The sequence below is a fragment of the Rhododendron vialii genome, chromosome 7a (assembly GCF_030253575.1).
Source record: "Rhododendron vialii isolate Sample 1 chromosome 7a, ASM3025357v1".
Taxonomy (NCBI): domain Eukaryota; kingdom Viridiplantae; phylum Streptophyta; class Magnoliopsida; order Ericales; family Ericaceae; genus Rhododendron; species Rhododendron vialii.
The window spans coordinates 21,260,150-21,279,269 of NC_080563.1; the positions used below are offsets into that span (position 1 = coordinate 21,260,150).

The 19,120-nt window shown below is 38.8% G+C and overlaps 1 protein-coding gene across 3 annotated transcripts in view; it reads right to left on the bottom strand.

Moving 5' to 3' along the window:
- Positions 1–19,120, bottom strand: part of LOC131334523 (protein TIC236, chloroplastic) — a 69,208-nt gene that overhangs the window by 46,467 nt on the left and 3,621 nt on the right. For all 3 annotated transcript variants that reach the window (XM_058369568.1, XM_058369570.1, XM_058369571.1), the window contains 5 exons: positions 9,984–10,182; positions 9,787–9,846; positions 7,968–8,072; positions 5,546–5,686; positions 4,932–4,994 (listed from right to left, as the gene is read on the bottom strand). In XM_058369568.1, coding sequence (XP_058225551.1) covers positions 4,932–4,994; positions 5,546–5,686; positions 7,968–8,072; positions 9,787–9,846; positions 9,984–10,182 — 568 coding nt within the window. The remainder of the gene's footprint in view (positions 1–4,931; positions 4,995–5,545; positions 5,687–7,967; positions 8,073–9,786; positions 9,847–9,983; positions 10,183–19,120) is intronic.

The window sequence follows — 19,120 nt, forward strand, 5'->3', positions numbered from 1 at the left end:
GGTTTAAGTTCTGGTATTGGTGGTTTTGGTCGTGGTTTTGGTGGTCGCATGTCAAGGGGTAGTGGTCGTAGTCGTGGTCGTGATTCCCGATTGTGTACTTATTATGGGGGGACCAATCATACTGTGGATTCTTGCTATGATCTCCATGGGTTCCCTCAGGCTCATCAGGCTACTATTTTTGAGGATGTCGAGTCACTTCCTCACCCTGCTGACCCTATGGTGACTATTTCTGCAGAAGAGTATCAGCGCCTTGTGTCACATCAGATTTCACCCTCTACTGCTACGCTCGCTCAGACCGGTTCCTCTGTTGCTTGTGTTGCCTCTTCTCGTTCCTCCACTCCTTGGGTTATCGATTCGGGTGCTTCTGATCATATGACTGGTACATCTTCGGTCTTTTCTAGTCGTCAGTCTATTGGTACATCATCTCGTGTTACCTTAGCAGATGGTTTTACCTCTGCAATTACTGGTTGGTCTTTTCTAGTCGTCAGTCCGTTGGTACATCATCTCGTGTTACCTTAGCAGATGGTTCTACCTCTGCAATTATTGGTTTGGGTTCCGCTTCTGTTACTCCATCTCTTACTTTAGATTCGGTCTTTCATATTCCTAGTTTTCCATTTAATCTTATGTTTGTTAGTAAAGTTGCGAAATCATTAAACTGCTCCATCACCTTTTCTTCTCATGGTTGTGTGTTTCAGGATCTAAAGACGGGGAGGAAGATTGATGGGGGTACTGAACGTGGCGGCTTATATTATTTTACCAATGACATTTGTCCTGCGTCTGTTGCTCTTCAGTCGTCCGTTTCTCCCTATCAACAACATTGCCGTCTGGGCCATCCCTCTCTTCAGAATATGAAGCGTCCGGTTCCATCATGTAATAATGTTAAGGACTTACAATGTGAAGTCTGTGAGTTTAGTAAACACCATCGAGTGTCTTTTAATCCTAGGGTTGAGCATTGTGTGTCGCGTCCTTTCCAGTTAGTACATTCGGATATTTGGGGTCCTATTCATGTTCCCATGTTCCCACTTTGGCTGGTTTTCAGTATTATGTTATTTTTGTCGATGATTTATCTCGTATTATATATCTTTATCTTATGAAAACGAGGTCAAAGTTGTCTTCTGTCTTTAAGTCCTTTTATGCAGAAATAAAGACTCAATTTATACTTGCATTCGTATTTTTCGTTCTAATAATGCACGTGAATATTTTCATAATGCTCTTTCGCGTTTTTTTGATGATCATGGGATCATTCACCAGTCTTCTTGTGCTCGTACTCCACAACAAAATGGGGTTGCCGAACGTAAGATCCGACACTTATCTGAAGTTATGCGTGCCATGTTAATCCAAATGCAGGTTCCTCAGTCGTATTGGAGTGGTGTTGTTCTCACAGCCTGTTACTTGATTAATCGTATGCCCTCCACTGTTCTTGGTGGTCAGATCCCTCACCAGGTTTTATTTCCTGGTCATCCTCTCCACTCATTACCCCCTCGGGTATTCGGGTGCACGTGCTATGTTCATGCACTAGATCCTGACCGGGACAAACTTGATCCTCGCTCGATCCGGTGTGTCTTTCTCGGTTATTCGCGCACTCAGAAAAGGTATAAGTGTTACTCACCCTCTCTTCGTCGTCACTTTGTGTGTGCTGATGTCACCTTTAATGAGTCATTGCCTTTCTTTTCGAGGACCCCTGAATCTGAGTATGTTCTTTCTAAGTCTAAGTATATTATTCCTATCGATGTTCCTACTGTTTCTGTGCCACCCTTGCAGGCATATGTTCGTCAACGGCAAAGATTCACAGCCCCACAAGTGCCTCCCACTGCGCCTCCTCCGTCTCAAGATCCCTCTTCACCACCGCCACCACCACCACTTCCCTCTCCACCTCTCCCTTCCCCTGGTCTTCTTATAGCTCTTCACAAAGGTATTCAGTCTTGTACTACTCATCCCATTGCTCAGTTTGTTTCCTATAATCATTTGTCTCCGTCACTTCGTGCTTTTACTACTTCTGTTTCGTCCATTTCTGTTCCTAACACTGTTCAAGAGGCCTTATCTATTTCTGAGTGGCGGACAGCAATGGAGGCTGAGATGTCTGCTCTCCATGACAATGGCACTTGGGAGTTGGTTTCTCTTCCGCAAGGAAAGTCTACTGTTGGCTGTTGGTGGGTATTTACCGTCAAGTATAATCCGGATGGTTCTGTAGAACGGTACAAGGCCCGTCTTGTGGCCAAAGGCTATACTGAAACGTATGGCGTTGATTATGCCGAGACTCTCTCTCTGGTGGCCAAGATTAACTCGGTCCGCATTCTTATTTCTCTGGCTGCCAATCTTGGTTGGCCCTTATTTCAGTTGGATGTCAAGAATGCCTTTCTACACGGTGACTTGCTTAAGGAAGTGTATATGGAGCAACCTCCTGGGTTTGTTGCTCAGGGGGAGCGTTCTCAGGTGTGCCATCTTCGCAAAGCCCTCTATGGTCTTAAGTAGTCACCTCCAGCTTGGTTTGGCAGGTTTAGTGATGCTGTGTTGCAGTATGGTATGCGCCCCTCCCATTATGATCATTTTGTCTTCTCTATTCAATCAGATCGGGGGAAAGTAGTGTTGATTGAGTATGTGGATGATATCATTATTACTGGGGATGATCAGAAAGGTATTGATGAGTTAAAACAGTTTGTACAACATCAATTTCACACCAAAGATTTGGGGAAGCTTCGATATTTCTTGGGTATTGAGGTAGCAAGATCCAAGGAAGGGATTAGTTTGTGCCAAAGAAAGTATGCACTAGATATTCTAGAGGAGACTGGTTTATTGGGAGCAAAGCCTGTCGAGACCCCTATGGATCCAAACGTCAAATTGTGTGTTGATCAGGGGGAGATATTTCCTCATCCAAACCGATATCGTCGCTTGGTAGGAAAGCTGAATTATCTCACCAACACACGACCTGATATCTCATTTGATGTTAGTATGGTAAGTCAATTCATGGCAGCCCCTCGTCTTCCACATTGGGAAGCTTGTCTTCGTATTGTGAAGTATCTCAAGGCTCATCCTGGACGCAGTCTCTTTTATCGTTCAAATGGTCATTTGTGTGTAGCCTTTACTGATGCTAATTGGGCGGGATCACCGTCTGATAGACGGTCCACAACTGGGTACTGTACTTTTGTTGGTGGCAATTTAGTTACCTGGAAGAGCAAGAAACAAACTGTGGTTGCTCGGTCCAGTGCCGAAGCAGAGTATCGTGCCATGGCTCATACTACTTGCGAGGTTGTATGGTTGAGAGCTTTACTCGAAGAATTGGGGTTTGACGTACAATTACCTGTTCCTATGTATTGTGATAATCAACCAGCAATACATATCGCTTCGAATCCAGTCTTTCATGAGAGAACCAAACATATCGAGGTAGATTGTCATATTGTTCGGGAGAAGATAGATAATGGCATGTTAGCTACCCTTTTCGTGTCTACAGGAGCTCAGTTGGCCGATATCTTCACCAAACCTTTATTTAAACCACGTTTAGAGTTGTTATGTAACAAGCTAGGATTTTGTGATATATATTCTCCAGCTTGAGGGGGAGTGTTAGAATAGAGTTGGACTAAGTCCCACATTGGTTGTCTATGTTATGTAACTAGTCACCACATAATATAAATAAAGTTTACTTGTGTTAGGGTTAGTTAACACCCTATACACCTTTCTTATTCTCTCTCATTCCAAACAACACATTATGCCAGAATAAAATGAGGAATTTTTGTATAACATAGATGTAATTTTAGGTAATTTTTAAACACAAAAATAAGAGAGTGTATTTAGAAATTAGGGGAGTGGCAAAATCAAAGGGCCTATCAATGTGTACTGTGTAGTAAATATGTTGTTATTTCAGTTCTAAGAAAATGATTGTTCTTTAGCCAAGAGGACACAAAGAAGTAATAAAACAATTCGTCACACTTTAAAATTGCCATTTAAATTTAAACAAAAATGTTTCCTGATTAGCATTCCAATAAAAATTAAAAAGTTTGTAATGTGTGCAGAGAAAGAAGAAATAAGTAGAGGAATTAAATAATGAAATATACTATTTTGACATTCTCAAAGGGTACCTAGTGGGCACCTTTAGCTGGACCGAAAGAAAAGTACAACCACTAAGATAAAATAAAATAAAATAAACTACAGTATCACACTCCACAAACTGCAAATAGGAGCTACAAGTATTTAAAAAGCAGCACGTTCCTCAAACATGTTTCCTTCCACCCAAAAATCCTCATGTTAGACATGGGGGCCAACAACTATGTTCTCCATCACTCCTTTCCTTTAATAAGCCAACTTCCAACAATCTACGAGTCACTGATGTCCCCACCCCAGAAGTGCCCAGCAGAAACCGAGCAATGACGGAAAGACACAAGAAGACACCACAACTCCCTGGGAAACTTTCAGGCTAATACGTGAATAATGCTTTCATCTCCTCCATAGAAAAAAAATGACTTACACCACATTACACGTCCTCACAGATCGCCTGCAATAAGGAAACACCTTGCCCATGCGAAACTACCAAGCAGAGCTGAAGTATTAACTTGAAGCCCTCCTTCGTGCATGTCCAGACAAAGTAGCAATACAGGGAACTAAATACTGGCATTCAGGGATTCAAATCTCTAGCAAAGGTGGTAGGATTGAAACTTAAAAAGGGTAGAGGTTAACTTGGCCTTATAGACCATGATGACAAGGATGGATGTCAACAATTTCCATGTTGTATGTTTCCTATTCTTTGCTCAAAGGACGATTCGTGCTTGCATGGAATGAGAATAGAATACTTTGCCAAAAGGTCAACGTAAAACCCAAACAGAGGAGACCAAAGTGTCTAACGCATTTTAAGAGGATTGAAATCTAAAAATAAATAAGTACAGGCACTTATAGACCATAAGATTCATGTGAAATAATGCACTAAACAAAAGATAACATACCGGGAACAATAAAGGTTTCATCCTAAAAGTTTTCATCAGGGCATTTACTTCAACACAAGGAACCTGGAAAAGTAATGATTCATGAGTAAGTAGCCAGCAAAAAGACTGTAGAAGACAAATTACCACAATAAGAAACTTTCTTTATCATGGGAAATAGAATGAAAACACAGCATCAAGCCATAGTTAATGAAGCCTACAAAGACATTGAGTTTCACACATTTCCTAGTTCGAAACAGAAATGTCTTAAAGTTTCACAGATCTCATTTCCCACACCATATAGAAACATAAGTATATAATGCTTCCTGCTGCACCATTTTTATTTCACAAAAGAATAACAAATCACTCCTCCACAAAAACAGTAGAGAAAAAAGAAAAAGAAAAGGCTTCATGGCAGAAACAATAATTTCCTTAATATAATTGAGCACACATTGATGAGCAGGAATTGTTTTTTTTTCCTCCTGCTTATATAGAGTCTCTGCAAGTGACAAACTAGCAGAGTGCCCCGCTTCAACCCCCAAAACAAAAAAATTGAGACGTTCATCATAGAAAATTAAGTAGACTGATGTTGAAGAAACCAACCCACACCTATAGCACCTTCTTTGCAAAGACTATACCTGACACATAAGATGAAACTCTCCGTCCTCCGGATTAATGCCAAAATCTCCAGAAGCTTCCAACGGAACATTGCCAAAACAGCCACTTGCATTATGTAAAAAAATACGTTGACCACGGAAACACAAACTTGCAGACATGTCCTGCAGAAAAGGAAACAATGGTATGAAAGTGGTATCCAGTAAAGACTTTCCAAATGGCTACAAGAATCAGTTCCAAAAAGGAACAACAATAACAGTACCCATGTAATCAACCCCAATTGATGGGGGTACAAGCTGAGGGAGACAGACCTAACCTCTGGTAATATATGCACAAAGTGGCTGCTCTCAAAAAGTTTTACCACAGAAATAGCGGCTGCCTACACCTCCAAAATTCGAGGAACTCAAGGTTACGCCGTGAAACCATAACGGACGAATGCAATGGTTGGAGCAAAATCACTGCAACCCAAAGCAATCACATAGGACTAGACTTGGTTGGGATAATTCTGATGCATCCCCAGAAACATACAACAGTATAATAGCAGTACCCATGTAATTCCCCAATTGATGGGCACATGGACAGGGGCTGACTGGAGTTGTCAATGAATGCACAAATAGACTGCTCTCATAAAGTTTTACCACTAAAATAGCGGCCCCCCTATACCTCCAAAAATCGAGGAACTCAAGGGATGTGTTGTGGAAATATGTACCCATATCAAAGCGAGAAGGCATCAAGGAGCACCTAGATACCCGATTCACTTTATGCTCTCAAAAGGAATAAACAGACCACAAAAACAGATATTCTAAAGTATCTTCACAGCTTGCTTTTTTTTAAACACAGAATCTAGAGCAATACCACGTGATTGTAAATGGAGCATAGAGAAAGAAAAGTATTAGAAAGGAACAATACAGTTTTAGCTCACAGAATACTTAACAAGGAAAGGGTTGGCCATGTGAAGCAGATGCAGGATTTTGGGGACCCTGGTGCTATCCACCATACCTTTACCAAACATCAACACAAATATTTGAAGTTTCTTGTGTATTTTCCAAACCCATTGAACTTTTCAAGCACGTGAAAAATGTTTAAAGCAATCCCTGTCACCTTCAAACGGTTATAGGTGAGAGTAATACATCCATAAAAGATTATATAAACGGGTTATGTCATAACTGTCCCATAAGCTTTCCCCTCAATAGCTATAGATGCCAAATGGCCCATTAAACAAAGATTCAAAGAACACTAAAGTCACTTCTCCAATTCAATTGACCATTTAACTAATGATCAATATCCTCTTCAATCCCCCCATCTAATGGTTAATCAAAAAAACTCCAAGAGAAAGGCACATGACCTCAAAAATAGCCTAAGAAGTACTCCCTCCATCCTGAATTTTTGGTACTAGATAGAGCTTTTTACTGTCCCAAAAAGATAGTACCAATTGAAAAGTAACGGGCAAAAAGTGATGAGTTTACTCTTTTATCCTTCCAGAATTTAAGTACATGCAAAGATAGATGTTTTAAAGGGTAAAAAGAGAACAGAAAAGATATGATAAGTGCAATGATGATGTTTCCCTAATAAGTTGGGAATCCTTAAAAGGGACCAATAAATTGGGACAGAGGGAGTACATGCTAAGTGTTCCATTTAACGGAAATCAATAACATACCAATTTGTGACCAAAGAAAACATGTGTCATAGTTTCATAAACTCGAGCAAAGACTCACATAAAGTTATCTTTCTGGCCTTTAGAAAGGCACGAGACTGAGAGAACACACCTACATTGAGTCCACTTTCTTTACCACTACATTACCTAAGAGAAAACAGCTGACTCAGATGGAAAAAGTATGATCACGCGTGTACATTTTTCCAAGGCCCACTTTCCAAGTGCAATGCAGGCCTAAATTCACAGAGATCTGCCTCGAATCCAGGCTTTTGCACCCTAAGCACCACATCACCACCAAAGTTCATATCCATCACCTAGTAAGACAAGCTATATAGACCGCTTGAGTAAAGCAATTATGAAGCAGACTTATATAATGGGAAGATGAAAACACAAGACGTGTGCCAACCGCATTGTTGACATTTTGACAGGAGTAAGAATTTCAAACTGAGAATATCACTACATAACACCACCAAAGTTCATATCCATCACCGAGTAAGACAAGCTATATAGACTGCTTGAGTAAAGCAATTATGAATCAGACTTATATAACTGGAAGAGGAAAACACAAGACATGTGTGCCAGCCGCATTGTTGCAATTATGAAGCAGACTTATATAACTGGAAGATGAAAACACAAGACATGTGTGCCAACCGCATTGCTGACATTTTGACAGGAGTAAGAATTTCATACTGAGAATATCACTACATAACACGAACGGGAGCCCATAGAAGTAACTAGCGCTAGCCTGTTATATTAGCAGAAAGATCTCCAGATGGAAGACTTCAACATACAGAAAACAATGATGGAGCATCATATATTTGGAAGGCCAACCCCGTCACATCAAGCTGCCCATGAAGATTAGGAAAAGTTTCTCCTCTTGACATGCATATGTGGACCTGTAAACAATCAATAACTGCAGATAAGAATATGAAATTCCAAGTCAGCCAAACATGCAGCATGGTGCAAGTTCGCGTTTGGGATAGAAACAATATAATGGCTAGTGTTGGAAATGGCTTTGTTGAGCTGCAGAGTTGAGGTCAAAACAAACATAGAATAGAAGAAAGTGAAGATGAATGATTTAAAACAAAACAGAAGAGAGCCGAATACTTAGGCTGCGTTCTTATGAACTTAACTTAAATCTGGGAATTTTGTCCTTATTTGAATTTTTTTCACATTTGCTAGTTTTGCGCAAAACTTTTGTGGGTTATTTATTCGTCTCAACGAGAGGAGTCGGAAAAGTAAATTTTTTTTACTTTTACCCAAGTATTTTGAGAAATAACCCTTTTTAGCGCAAAAAGTGGTTATTTCTCAAAATACTTGGGTAAAAGTAAAAAAAAAAATACTTTTCCGATTCCAAGTTTGGTGCAAAACTAACAAATGCAAAAAAAAATTCAAATAAGGACAAAATTCGCAGATTTAAGTTAAGTTTTAAGATAAGTTCATAAGAACTCAGCCTTACTCACCAATAAAAAGAGGGAGGGGGGGGGGGGGGAACACAATCGAAGGGCACAGAGAAACATTTTCGTTATAAATACAGTATCTGAAAAATGTATGCTTAAAAAAGCAACTAACATCATGAGTTTGGGTGCATGGATACAATGTTGACATTCAAAAAAGTAATGTGTGCACACACAAGCTGCCTGTATCTTTTTAGTCCTAGAACTTAGGCTGCAGACAACACCGTCCATATCATGAACTCCATAATATGAACTCAGCTATCTTTTGCCTGTTTTCTTATTGGGATCTCTTCCTCCTTTCTACTCTCTTGTGATTAGTTCAATTGTCCACATCATAAAAAGTAAAAAGACAATGAGAACTTTTGATAAACTTTAAAACAATAAATTAAGGTTAACAAATAATTTCAAGAGCAGAAAAAAAAAATTCAAGATACAGTGTAAGTTCAAAAGGAAAAAAAAAATTAATCGCAGATAATTACCGCCTGGGAACCATCATACTAAGCTTCAGGCATAATATGTAAAGGTTCAGACATCGGAAGGTTAACAGCCTAGTTAGCAACCAAGTTACTGATAAAAAACAAGTCCTATTCAACAAAGGTGATTACAGCTTACAAACATCTACTCCTGAGTTGAAACCAAGACAAGCTAGAAGACCATATCTTTTTAAAATAGCCTCTAGAACTACCACAACAAATTTTCTCTAAAAATGCAATTCTTCCGACTATCCGCTCATCTATGCACTCTGTTCCATGTGTGTAGCTTCATTTCATGTAACTAAGAACCCCCGATAATAACTATTAAAAAGTACAAATGGGAAGAGAAAAATACTCCCATAACTTTGTAGGGGCTTAGGCTGAAAGTAATCATCATTATTGAAACCACCTGCATCTTTATTTATTTAAAAAAAAAGGAAGCAAATCTCTACAAATCCGATCAGGGCCAATCGAGAAGGTTTTAGTCAAATCAACAAGTAATTACAACAGAGAGCAGTTCAAAAAGTTTGAATTCAAAATCAGATAGCAAAGCATCATGATATATTAACCATGGCGTGCATGTTATATTTCAGCTAAACAGGAATATCATCATTGGCACCCCTCGAAGGGCTGATGTGAGATTTGCAAAACGAGGAGAACAAAGAAAGTTAGAAAAGCACCTCACCAGTAGCTCTCCCTTTAGACCACGCGATTGGAATTTCTAGAATCCTTTCAAAAAGCTGCAGGAGAGGAGCCAAGACGAGTAAACAATCAACATAAGTCAGGTTACAACAGCAAATTCTCTTGCAGTTTTAGTTAAAAACCAAAGGATTCAAGGACTTCCAGATTTATAGCAAAGTTACACTATATACCTTACCGGTGCAAAGATGTTCACGACTTTCAAATTAGCATGCCATTTCTGCTCAATGATATCAACAAAAACATCTGAAGACAACCAGCCACCATCTTCTGATGGAACATCTGATCTCCACATACCACAGCTTCCAGTTAGTTGTACGTGGACACGACCATAGTGATTCTGAAACTTTACATGACCATTCACATTGCCCAACTCCCTATTAAAGATGTACAAAACAAGAGTAATCAAAAAAATCCACAATTCATACCAGGAGATAATTTTGTTTGATATGCAATCTACTACCACTTTTAAAAGACGGAAGAAACCAAAATGTTTCCCACACTTTCATCTTCCAGAATTACCCCATCAAACCACTCAAATTACACACCCACCCCTGATAGCCAAAGCATTGTGATTTTCCGTTTTTTGTTCCCGTCAATCATTGCCGCCATAGGGCCTGTTGGTAAAACTGCTGCAGTTTGGCATTTTGGTATATGATCCAACCCCTTGGGTGCCACATGAAAGAGCACCACCAGCATTACCAGAAACTCACAGAGAGAGGAGTTACACAGTTTTGCGGAGATCTCCTCACATTTTGCCAAGTGGGGAAGATGTTTATCAAGAATCTCAAGGTAGATAACCCGAATGAGAAATACACAGATAGTGAGATTCATTCTGTGTATAACTACGAGACCACCAATTAGGTGTACATGAGAACAGGAATTGAAACCACCAATGGATTGTCAAGCCCAAATCCGTCCAAAACGAGTTCAAGACCAGTACCCATGTCCCCAAACTAGGATATTTTTTCATATAATCCGTAAACTTCGAATCATTGGTCGACTTCATTTTCAGGGTCTTTCAAGGGAGTAAATCCATCATTGAATTGGAATGGGTTATGCTTGTTGGGATGGGTGGTAACAATGGATCAACCCTCACTAGTGGTGTTATTGCATGAATGGAGGGCCTGTAATCGCCAGCTTCACAGATCCTCTTCTACTAGATGACCCCCTCCACTACTAGCCTCTGACATCACTCAACGCCCTGCAACTTTGAAAGGCCTCCAATGCGCGCCCTTCCTGGCATCATCACTGGCCCTTCAGATTGGGTAACCCTAAATTCTATTAGACTACTTTACTTACATATTACAAAGATTAGGAGGGGAAACATTCAGGTTATGTGAAGTTTATATATCTGCGCAATCTTTAACATGGTCATTCTTCTATCCTCTGTTAGGATTTTGTATTTGGTTTGTAAAGCCAAAGTTGAAAATATAAAAAGCCATTTACCAGAGAGGCCAAACTTTTTTTGCCAGTTGAATAAAAAGAGAAAAACTTGAGAAGTTTTGGAAAAAATGGAAGGTTAACAATTGACTTGTGTAGGTAGCTACATTTCGCTATTTTCTTTTTCCCTGAATATAATCCAAGATTCGCAGATCGTGGGTGTTTACAAAAACTTAGTTTTGCAAATTTTGAGGTTATTGCTTTTCAGAATCAATTTGGAGTGTTTACCAAAAATTCTAGGTAACAGATTCTCAAGTTCTCCAGATTTTGAAAAGCTAAAAAAGGAATAAAATTTTTAAAATCCCAAAGCAAGGTTCAGGTAGCTTTTGGAGCTTTTTGGATCAGATTTTAAGTTTTAAGTTTTATAAAAGCTTATTTTTCAGCTTTTTGCTGTGAACACTGCCAGCTTTCATTGCAGCCTAATCTTGAAGCCTAATTTCACAGTTATGGTAAACATGTTTTCCTGATTCTATTAAGTCTAAAATCTAGACCCTGCAGCAGAATCTAAGCTAGAATATAAAATCTATATCCACGATTATCGCAAACAAGCCCATAATCTTGATGAATTACCCATGGGATCTACATATGTTTGTTCTCATATGATTATTCTTTCTTCAATTATAGGTTGCTAAAACTAAATCTCAAAGTGGGTTTGAAGTTGGAATTTATGCATTGACTTAAAGATACTGTTTTAGGTATTTTTGACTTTTTTGCGGAATACTCTATCTTTGTGAAGGTCATTCCCTATCTTCCGTCTTTCACTTTTCAAATTTCTTAACCAATGAGGGAATTATTCGTTGTACCATCGAACATTGGTCGACATTTATTCTCATCAGGTTTATGCGCTAATCTTTTCATTTTCTATTTGTTTGCTAATGCATCTTAAATGATGAACATATATGCGAGTTGTTTCCAAAAAATCCCATGAAAATTGTTAAGCAGTACTTACATAACTTGAATGATCATTTATTTTCTTGTCTAACAATAAGATTTTGGATTTCTGGAAATTGAAATCTCCATGTGAGCTGTGAACTTGTGAGACGTTATTAGTAGCCAAAATTTTATTCTACTTCCGTAGAACGTAGATAACATTATCTTGCGGCGAGTGCCTCGCTTCTGCATGTAACATGTATTGAGCACACAATATTCCATATATTCGTGGCTTAATACCTTTATTTTGTCATAATTGCATCTATATACTAATATATGATATTGCGTGCAACAGCAAGGTATGTTATTTCGTTGCAGGTAATTCAAGGTTAAAGGCATATCCAGAGAGCTATCATTAGCTCCCAAGAGTACCCAAGGTCCGGAGGATCCATGGAGGTCTTTTGTCAAGCCATGGAAGACCATTTTTAGAAGTTTTGAAGGGTGCAAGAAAGGGACAAGAACTAAAGGAAAGCACAAATGCAAAATTCCAGTCAAAAGGAGTTGTACTTGTAAGAGGCAGAATGCTCTATGGGTAGAAGCTTAAAATGGAAAATTGGATTAGTAGCACTTTGTACCAGTAGAGCCTTTCGGGGTTCTACTAGTACATGTTGCCCAAGAACACCACATTTGACCTTTTCCAAGGGAAACCTAGGGCAACTCTTAGAATAATTTGTACACCCATGAATAGAGAGTTTGCAGATATTTTGTCCTTCCTAGCTTTGTACTTGCTCTCTACCTCCCTCTTAGATCTTGGAGCTTTGGCTTTGGTTTTCCATGTTTCTCTTGTAATCCCTTACCCTTCCATGGTGAGTTCTTTTCCTGGAGGGTCAGTCGATTATGGCTCAGTCCTAGGGTGATCTTCATCCTATGGCCTAGGAGATTCAAATTCTTCTCACTTTCGATACTCATAACTTGTTTGTGAATGATTTAAGTTTATGGCTTTGAATCTAAACTAGGGTTCCTAAGTCTTTGCTTATGCGTTGACAATGATCTTGGCACCAGTGATTTAAATACGCGAGGTGACAAAGCCCTCATTGAAGCGAGGCGAGGGGAGCGCCTCATCCAAGCGAGGCGAGCATTTAAAAAATTATTAAAATGATTAAATATTTTTATGTTTTTTGTATAACTGTTTCGTTAATAATTTGAGGGGGTTAACTGTTATGCTAATAAATAACATCACCATATTGCAAAATATAATTTTTATGGCGCCAAAATCAAATTTTAAAAGGGGTAAAATTTGTTATTTTTCATCAAATCTACCTATTTTTGACCTCTCTGACCCTAAATCGCAACCACCCAGCCCTCAATCTCACTCAAAACCTGCTTAAACTGGTTTTCGATCTACCAGTTGCTGATTTTGCGTCGATTTGCAACACTACAGTTGACTGCAAGTAGTTTTCAACTGGACTGAGTTAATTTTGAGTGAAATCGAAAGGACCCAGACAAGTTTGAGCACAATCAAAGGGTTTTGATCGCCGACGAGGGCTGTGCAGGCGCCGACGAGGGTCAACGGTGACTGGGTATGCGGTTTCGTGGATTGAAAGTGGTTGGCGGTGGATGGGTGTTTGGTTTCAAGGGTTTCAAACGCCAACAAGGGCCGTACAGGCGCAGACGAGGATCGACGAAGGCTGGGTGTGGGGTTTTAGCGCCTAGTCGAGCTTTTAAGGCGCCTCACGCCTCACACCTAGGCGACTCGAAGCGAGACTAGTCGCCCGCCTCACCCAAACTCGCCTCGCCTCACACCTGTGAGGCGTCACAGGCTCACCTCACGCCTCACCTCGCCTAGGCGCGATTTTTCAATCACTGCTTGGCACACATAATACTTATATCAATGGCACTCCAAGGGTTTGATAAAATTTTCAATGAACTTTGATTATTCCAAGCACCATTTAGTATATAAATGATTTTCATTGCTAAACGTTCCAATTGAGAACATGGTGAGCTTGAAATCAATTGAGTGATACGTGAGAAGGATTCAGTTACCTAGGTTATGGATGATTTGAATCCTTGGACCTTGCCTTTTAAGTTAAGTGTTTGAGACCGTTATAAGATTAAGTCAGAAGCCACTATTGGTTACCAAACCCATCACCAAAGGTTTGAGTTCCTAAACGCTAAAACCCGTAAATCCATTCTTTCCAAGAAATTCCATTCCCTGTAGTTCAACCTCGGACTTTCCGAGTTATATGCAATCAACTACCTAGTTCCGACAAATGGGAATCGACATGCCGGTATGACGAGTAACCGGCGGGGCTAAGCAACAAGGCGCAAGAACTTCCACCTATGGGATGGAGTTGAGATACAAATCCAACTTTCCTAGAGGATTTACAATTGGTGTAATGGTTGTTGTTCTGGTTTATATTACAAAGAATATAAATTACATACTTACGCTTACCTCCAATGCAGTAAAACTAGATATTGAGAGGTTTATTGTGATGAAATACGAACTTGATCATTTGCAAGTAGCATGTTTCATTGTGATTTCTCTTTTGAACTATTTGTAGCTTAAATCAAGCCTTTGTTGGATTAGGATGACACTTGAATATACAATGGGTCACATAGTGGCCTTTTGATACATGAATGCAAGGAAGGCACACCGTATTGAATAACTTGAGGGTACATTTCTTACGTAATGATGGTGAAGATAGGTTATCCTCTTGAAATGATTGCTCTAACTTAGCCGAGAAAAGTATTAAAAGAAAAACACAGAGCATCTTATTTAATAAGTAGAAAAAATAAAGCTTTTTCGAACATCCTGACTTCTTAGATGATCTTTACTATCTTGGTTTCTCAAGTTTCATAGTTTCTCGAGAAGAAAGAACAAATTCATTTATCGCATTGTCAACTGCTTCATGAAGAAGTTATATGACACAAGGTTTGCTATTAGTTGGACAAAGATGATAGCCTAGCGAGATGAGAAGCTTACAATTGAAATTTGACAAGGGAAAAAAAAAAGGGTGGAAGGCTAGGCAGAAAAATAAAGGGCAAGTTATATTTGTTGGGTTTGGAAAATAAATGTGAGACTATCATATAATCCACTAAAAGTATCTGTATCTATGTGATTACAAATTACAAAACAAAAAAAATATAACTTATGCAAACTTTATTATTTCCAGCCCCTTTTCCTTTCTTTGACGTGGTCGAAGATAAGTGATTGACGTTAATGCGTATCATGTGCTTATATTAAAGGTGTGTTGTGTGTTTTCTTGTTGGTCCAAAATAATTTCCTTTCTTACTTTGGCATGAAGAATAACAACTTTAATTTGCTTTTGTCCTTTTTATTGTTTTGTTAAAGTGCTACCTCACTTTGGCGCAACATTTGACATTATACTAATGAATTGTGATGAACGCTCATATAGGGCTATGATTACAATCACCACGACCAATGTTCTAAAAGTCCCAAGGCGCTAGGCGGTGGCCTAGGGCCTAGGCCGATTAATCAGGGATTAATTGACGCATAGAGATTAGTCGATTTTTCTCTTTTTTTATTATTTATACAAAAATATTCTCCTCCCCTTCCCCAAGTTTTTAGTAAGCAGAACAAAACATTAAAAACATCTAACATCAAAACAGAGGAAATAGTGCCTACATACATATAATTCACATTATTTTACAGCAAACATATGAAATAAAAACAATGACTACATACAAACAAAACAGAGAGAGAGGACAGAGACTACAAAGACGAGAGACGACAAAGAGAAAGATGAGAGATGATACAGAAAGACGAGAGAGAGTAGACCGTTGGTCCGTTTGCAGGAGCAATTGGCGGAGAAGACAATGTTTAGATTAAAATCGTTTATGCTATATAGTGTGTAGCACAAGCATATACTAAAACCCTAATAGTATATTCCACAACATTTAGCCCCTTAGATTTTCAAAATTACGTATTTAACCGTGTTAGAATAACGTTTAGTCTTTATCTCACATCGGTTAGTTAAGTCATGTAATAAGTCACTCCATAATATAAATAAAGTTCTCTTGCGTTAGGATTAATTAACACCTTAAACCCTTTCAGTCTCTCTAACAACATGGTAAGAGAGTGTAAACCCTAGTCCACCACCATAGCCACCACGTCCCTAGCCGCACCCACCACTAGGGGTGTCAAATGGGCAGGTTTGGGCCAAAATGGGTAAATTGTAAGTGGGTTGGGTCTTTAATTGGTCATTGACCCATTTAGACCCATTAATTATGAGTCTAATTACCCATACCCAACCCAACCCATTTATTCAAAAGCAAACCCGACCCGCTCATTAACCCAATTACATACTACTAAAATGACTAAAATACATATGTATACTAAAATGACCATATTACCCCTGTGAATTTAAAGGACTAAAATACTATGTACACTAAAATTACCATACTATCCCTCTACTACAAAAATGACCAAATTACCCCTGTACACTTAATTACCATATTGGTAGCTCTTAATTCCCAACCCATTTTTTTACTTTTTAGATTCCTCCTATCATGTCGAAGCAATAATCCACAAAAAATTAATGAAAAACAAACAAATGCGAAAAACAATTGAATAAGGACAAAAAAACAAGCAACGAACAAGCCAGCTTTCCATTCATAAGTTGAATTTTCCATTCGATCAGAATCAAAACTAGCCCGTTGCGAGATGTATATATCTTTTTTTTGTCTTTATTCAATTTTTTTCGTATTTGATAGTTTTGCGTCAAACTTTTGTGACTTATAAGTTTCAATCAATTTTTTTTACTTTTCCGATTCCTCTCGTCGAAACGAATCAATAAGGCACAAAAGTTTGACGCAAAACAAAAAAATGCAAAAAAATTTGAATAAGGACAAAAAAATAAGTTACTTAACTTTTTAATCTAGACCCTATGCGGGACTACCATGAGATAAACTTATTCACGGCAGAGCGCAATTTCATAAGTCCATTCGCGCAATCGATGGATGAGCTGTGTTTTCAATTTTGACTGATCAAAATAATTTTTATCGGTCACAATTGGTTTTTAATTCGGACCGTTCAAAACATTTTTGGACATGTGTAATTTAGCACAGAAGAATTGAGAGAGAGAGAGAGAGGGAGAGAGAGATCACCTCCTTGGCTTGGACATTTTGATCAAACAGGGAATTGGGAATCTGGTAAAGAGACGAAAAAATTTCGTGGGTTACTTTCATGACTCATTGGGTCATTTAAGTTGACCCAATTGATGCCCAATTAAGACCCAACTAATAATGGGTTAGTTGGGTTGGGATCCATTCTTACCCAACTAATAAATGGGTTGGGTTGGATCTATTTTTTAGTTGATGGGTCTGGGTTTGTTAATGGATCTGGCTTCAATTTGCCACCCCTACCCACAACTGTCGTCCGAAAACCATAAATTGACTTTCAAAACCCCAGCAAAACCATAAATCAACTTCCAAAACCCCTGCAAAACCATAAATCAACTTCCACAAACCCATCAAAACACTAAATCGACTTCGTAATCACCCAACTGAGTTTGAAACCCTAAATCACACCCTTAAATCACAAACCCAGTCTTTGAAACCCTAAATCGCACTGACGATCGTTTGTAACCACCGACAACCATCGTCAATTGTTCTCCAGTTGCCACAGGCGTCACCTTTGGTCTTGCTGACAGTTTGTTGATCTTTGTTTTGGAGCTGTTGATTTTTGATCTATTCTCGATCTGTTTGATTCTACAATCTGGTTGTAGTTTGATCTGATTATCTTGTTATTTGTTGACGATCTATTCTCTTTGTGATTTGTTCTAGTTCTCTTCATATGGTGATATGGTTTGGTACATCACTTATACGATGTTATTAGACTGTAATATCATGGGGTTTATTGGTGGTCGTTTTGGGTCAGTCATATTGTATATAAACGTTTGGTCGTTTGTTTATACCTCTTGTTGTTGAGGTTGTTGGCTGTATTTCTTTTTGGTGCTCTGTTGGTTGGTTACTGCTGACTCTATTAGTAGTTCTGGTTGTTGATTAATTGGTAGAATATAAATTTGTTGGTTGTTTCGTCGCTTGCTGGTCATTTATTTTGTTGCCTCTTCATGCAGTTCAAATTTCATACACTTTAATTTCTTTTTGAACTCTCAGATCGTGAATCACGTTCTTGTCGGATACTCTCAATGATTTTTTTAATCCAAGTGTTGGTGATTGGAGGGTGTGATCGCTCCATTCATCAAGGATATTTTCTTCCAATCGCTTTCTCACAGGATCATTCATATTATTAAGGACATTTTCAAAGGAGGAAACATTTTTGTGGTTGTTGCCTCACAATAGTTTGACTAATCACTTTTCCAAAACAACCTAATAAGTTTCTCCATGATTTATCACGTGCAACAGGGATGAGGAATCTTTAAAACCCTTATTCCAGGATAGCCCTTTGGCATGATCTTTATGGAACCCATATATCATATGCCACATACTTGTAGTGTTCTAAAAATTGGGATTAATCGGCAATAATCGCTGGCGGGGCCCTATCCGACTAGATCCGACTAATTGCTATGCGCCGATTAATCTCTCATTACTAATTGCTATGTGCCGATTAATCGTTCGAAGGTGGCCGACCGTCCACTAGCGCATAGCGACTTTTAGAACATTGGATATTTGTTGGGCGGCCCCGTCTTTGTTCTACCAAATGCTTTTTGAACTTTAGAACCTTTAGAAGTAAAGAGAAAGCGAAATGTTTACGGCCTCAAGTCAATTTTTCAACCTTTCCAATTACTTGGTTGGAGTGAAAAGGAAGTAATTTTGAGGACAAGTTCAACGACATTGATTTTCAATGGGATAGGGTGCATTATTTTAGGAACCTTTGTGCACCGGTCTCTTCCCCGTTGTTTCTAAATCTCTAGGGATAGGGAGGCGGTTGTTATTTGCACTTAGTTGTTCTTTGTTTAGCTTATTTCCTTGTATCGTTTTTTCCCCATACTTGGGTGGACTTCTTGTACCTTGTTTACT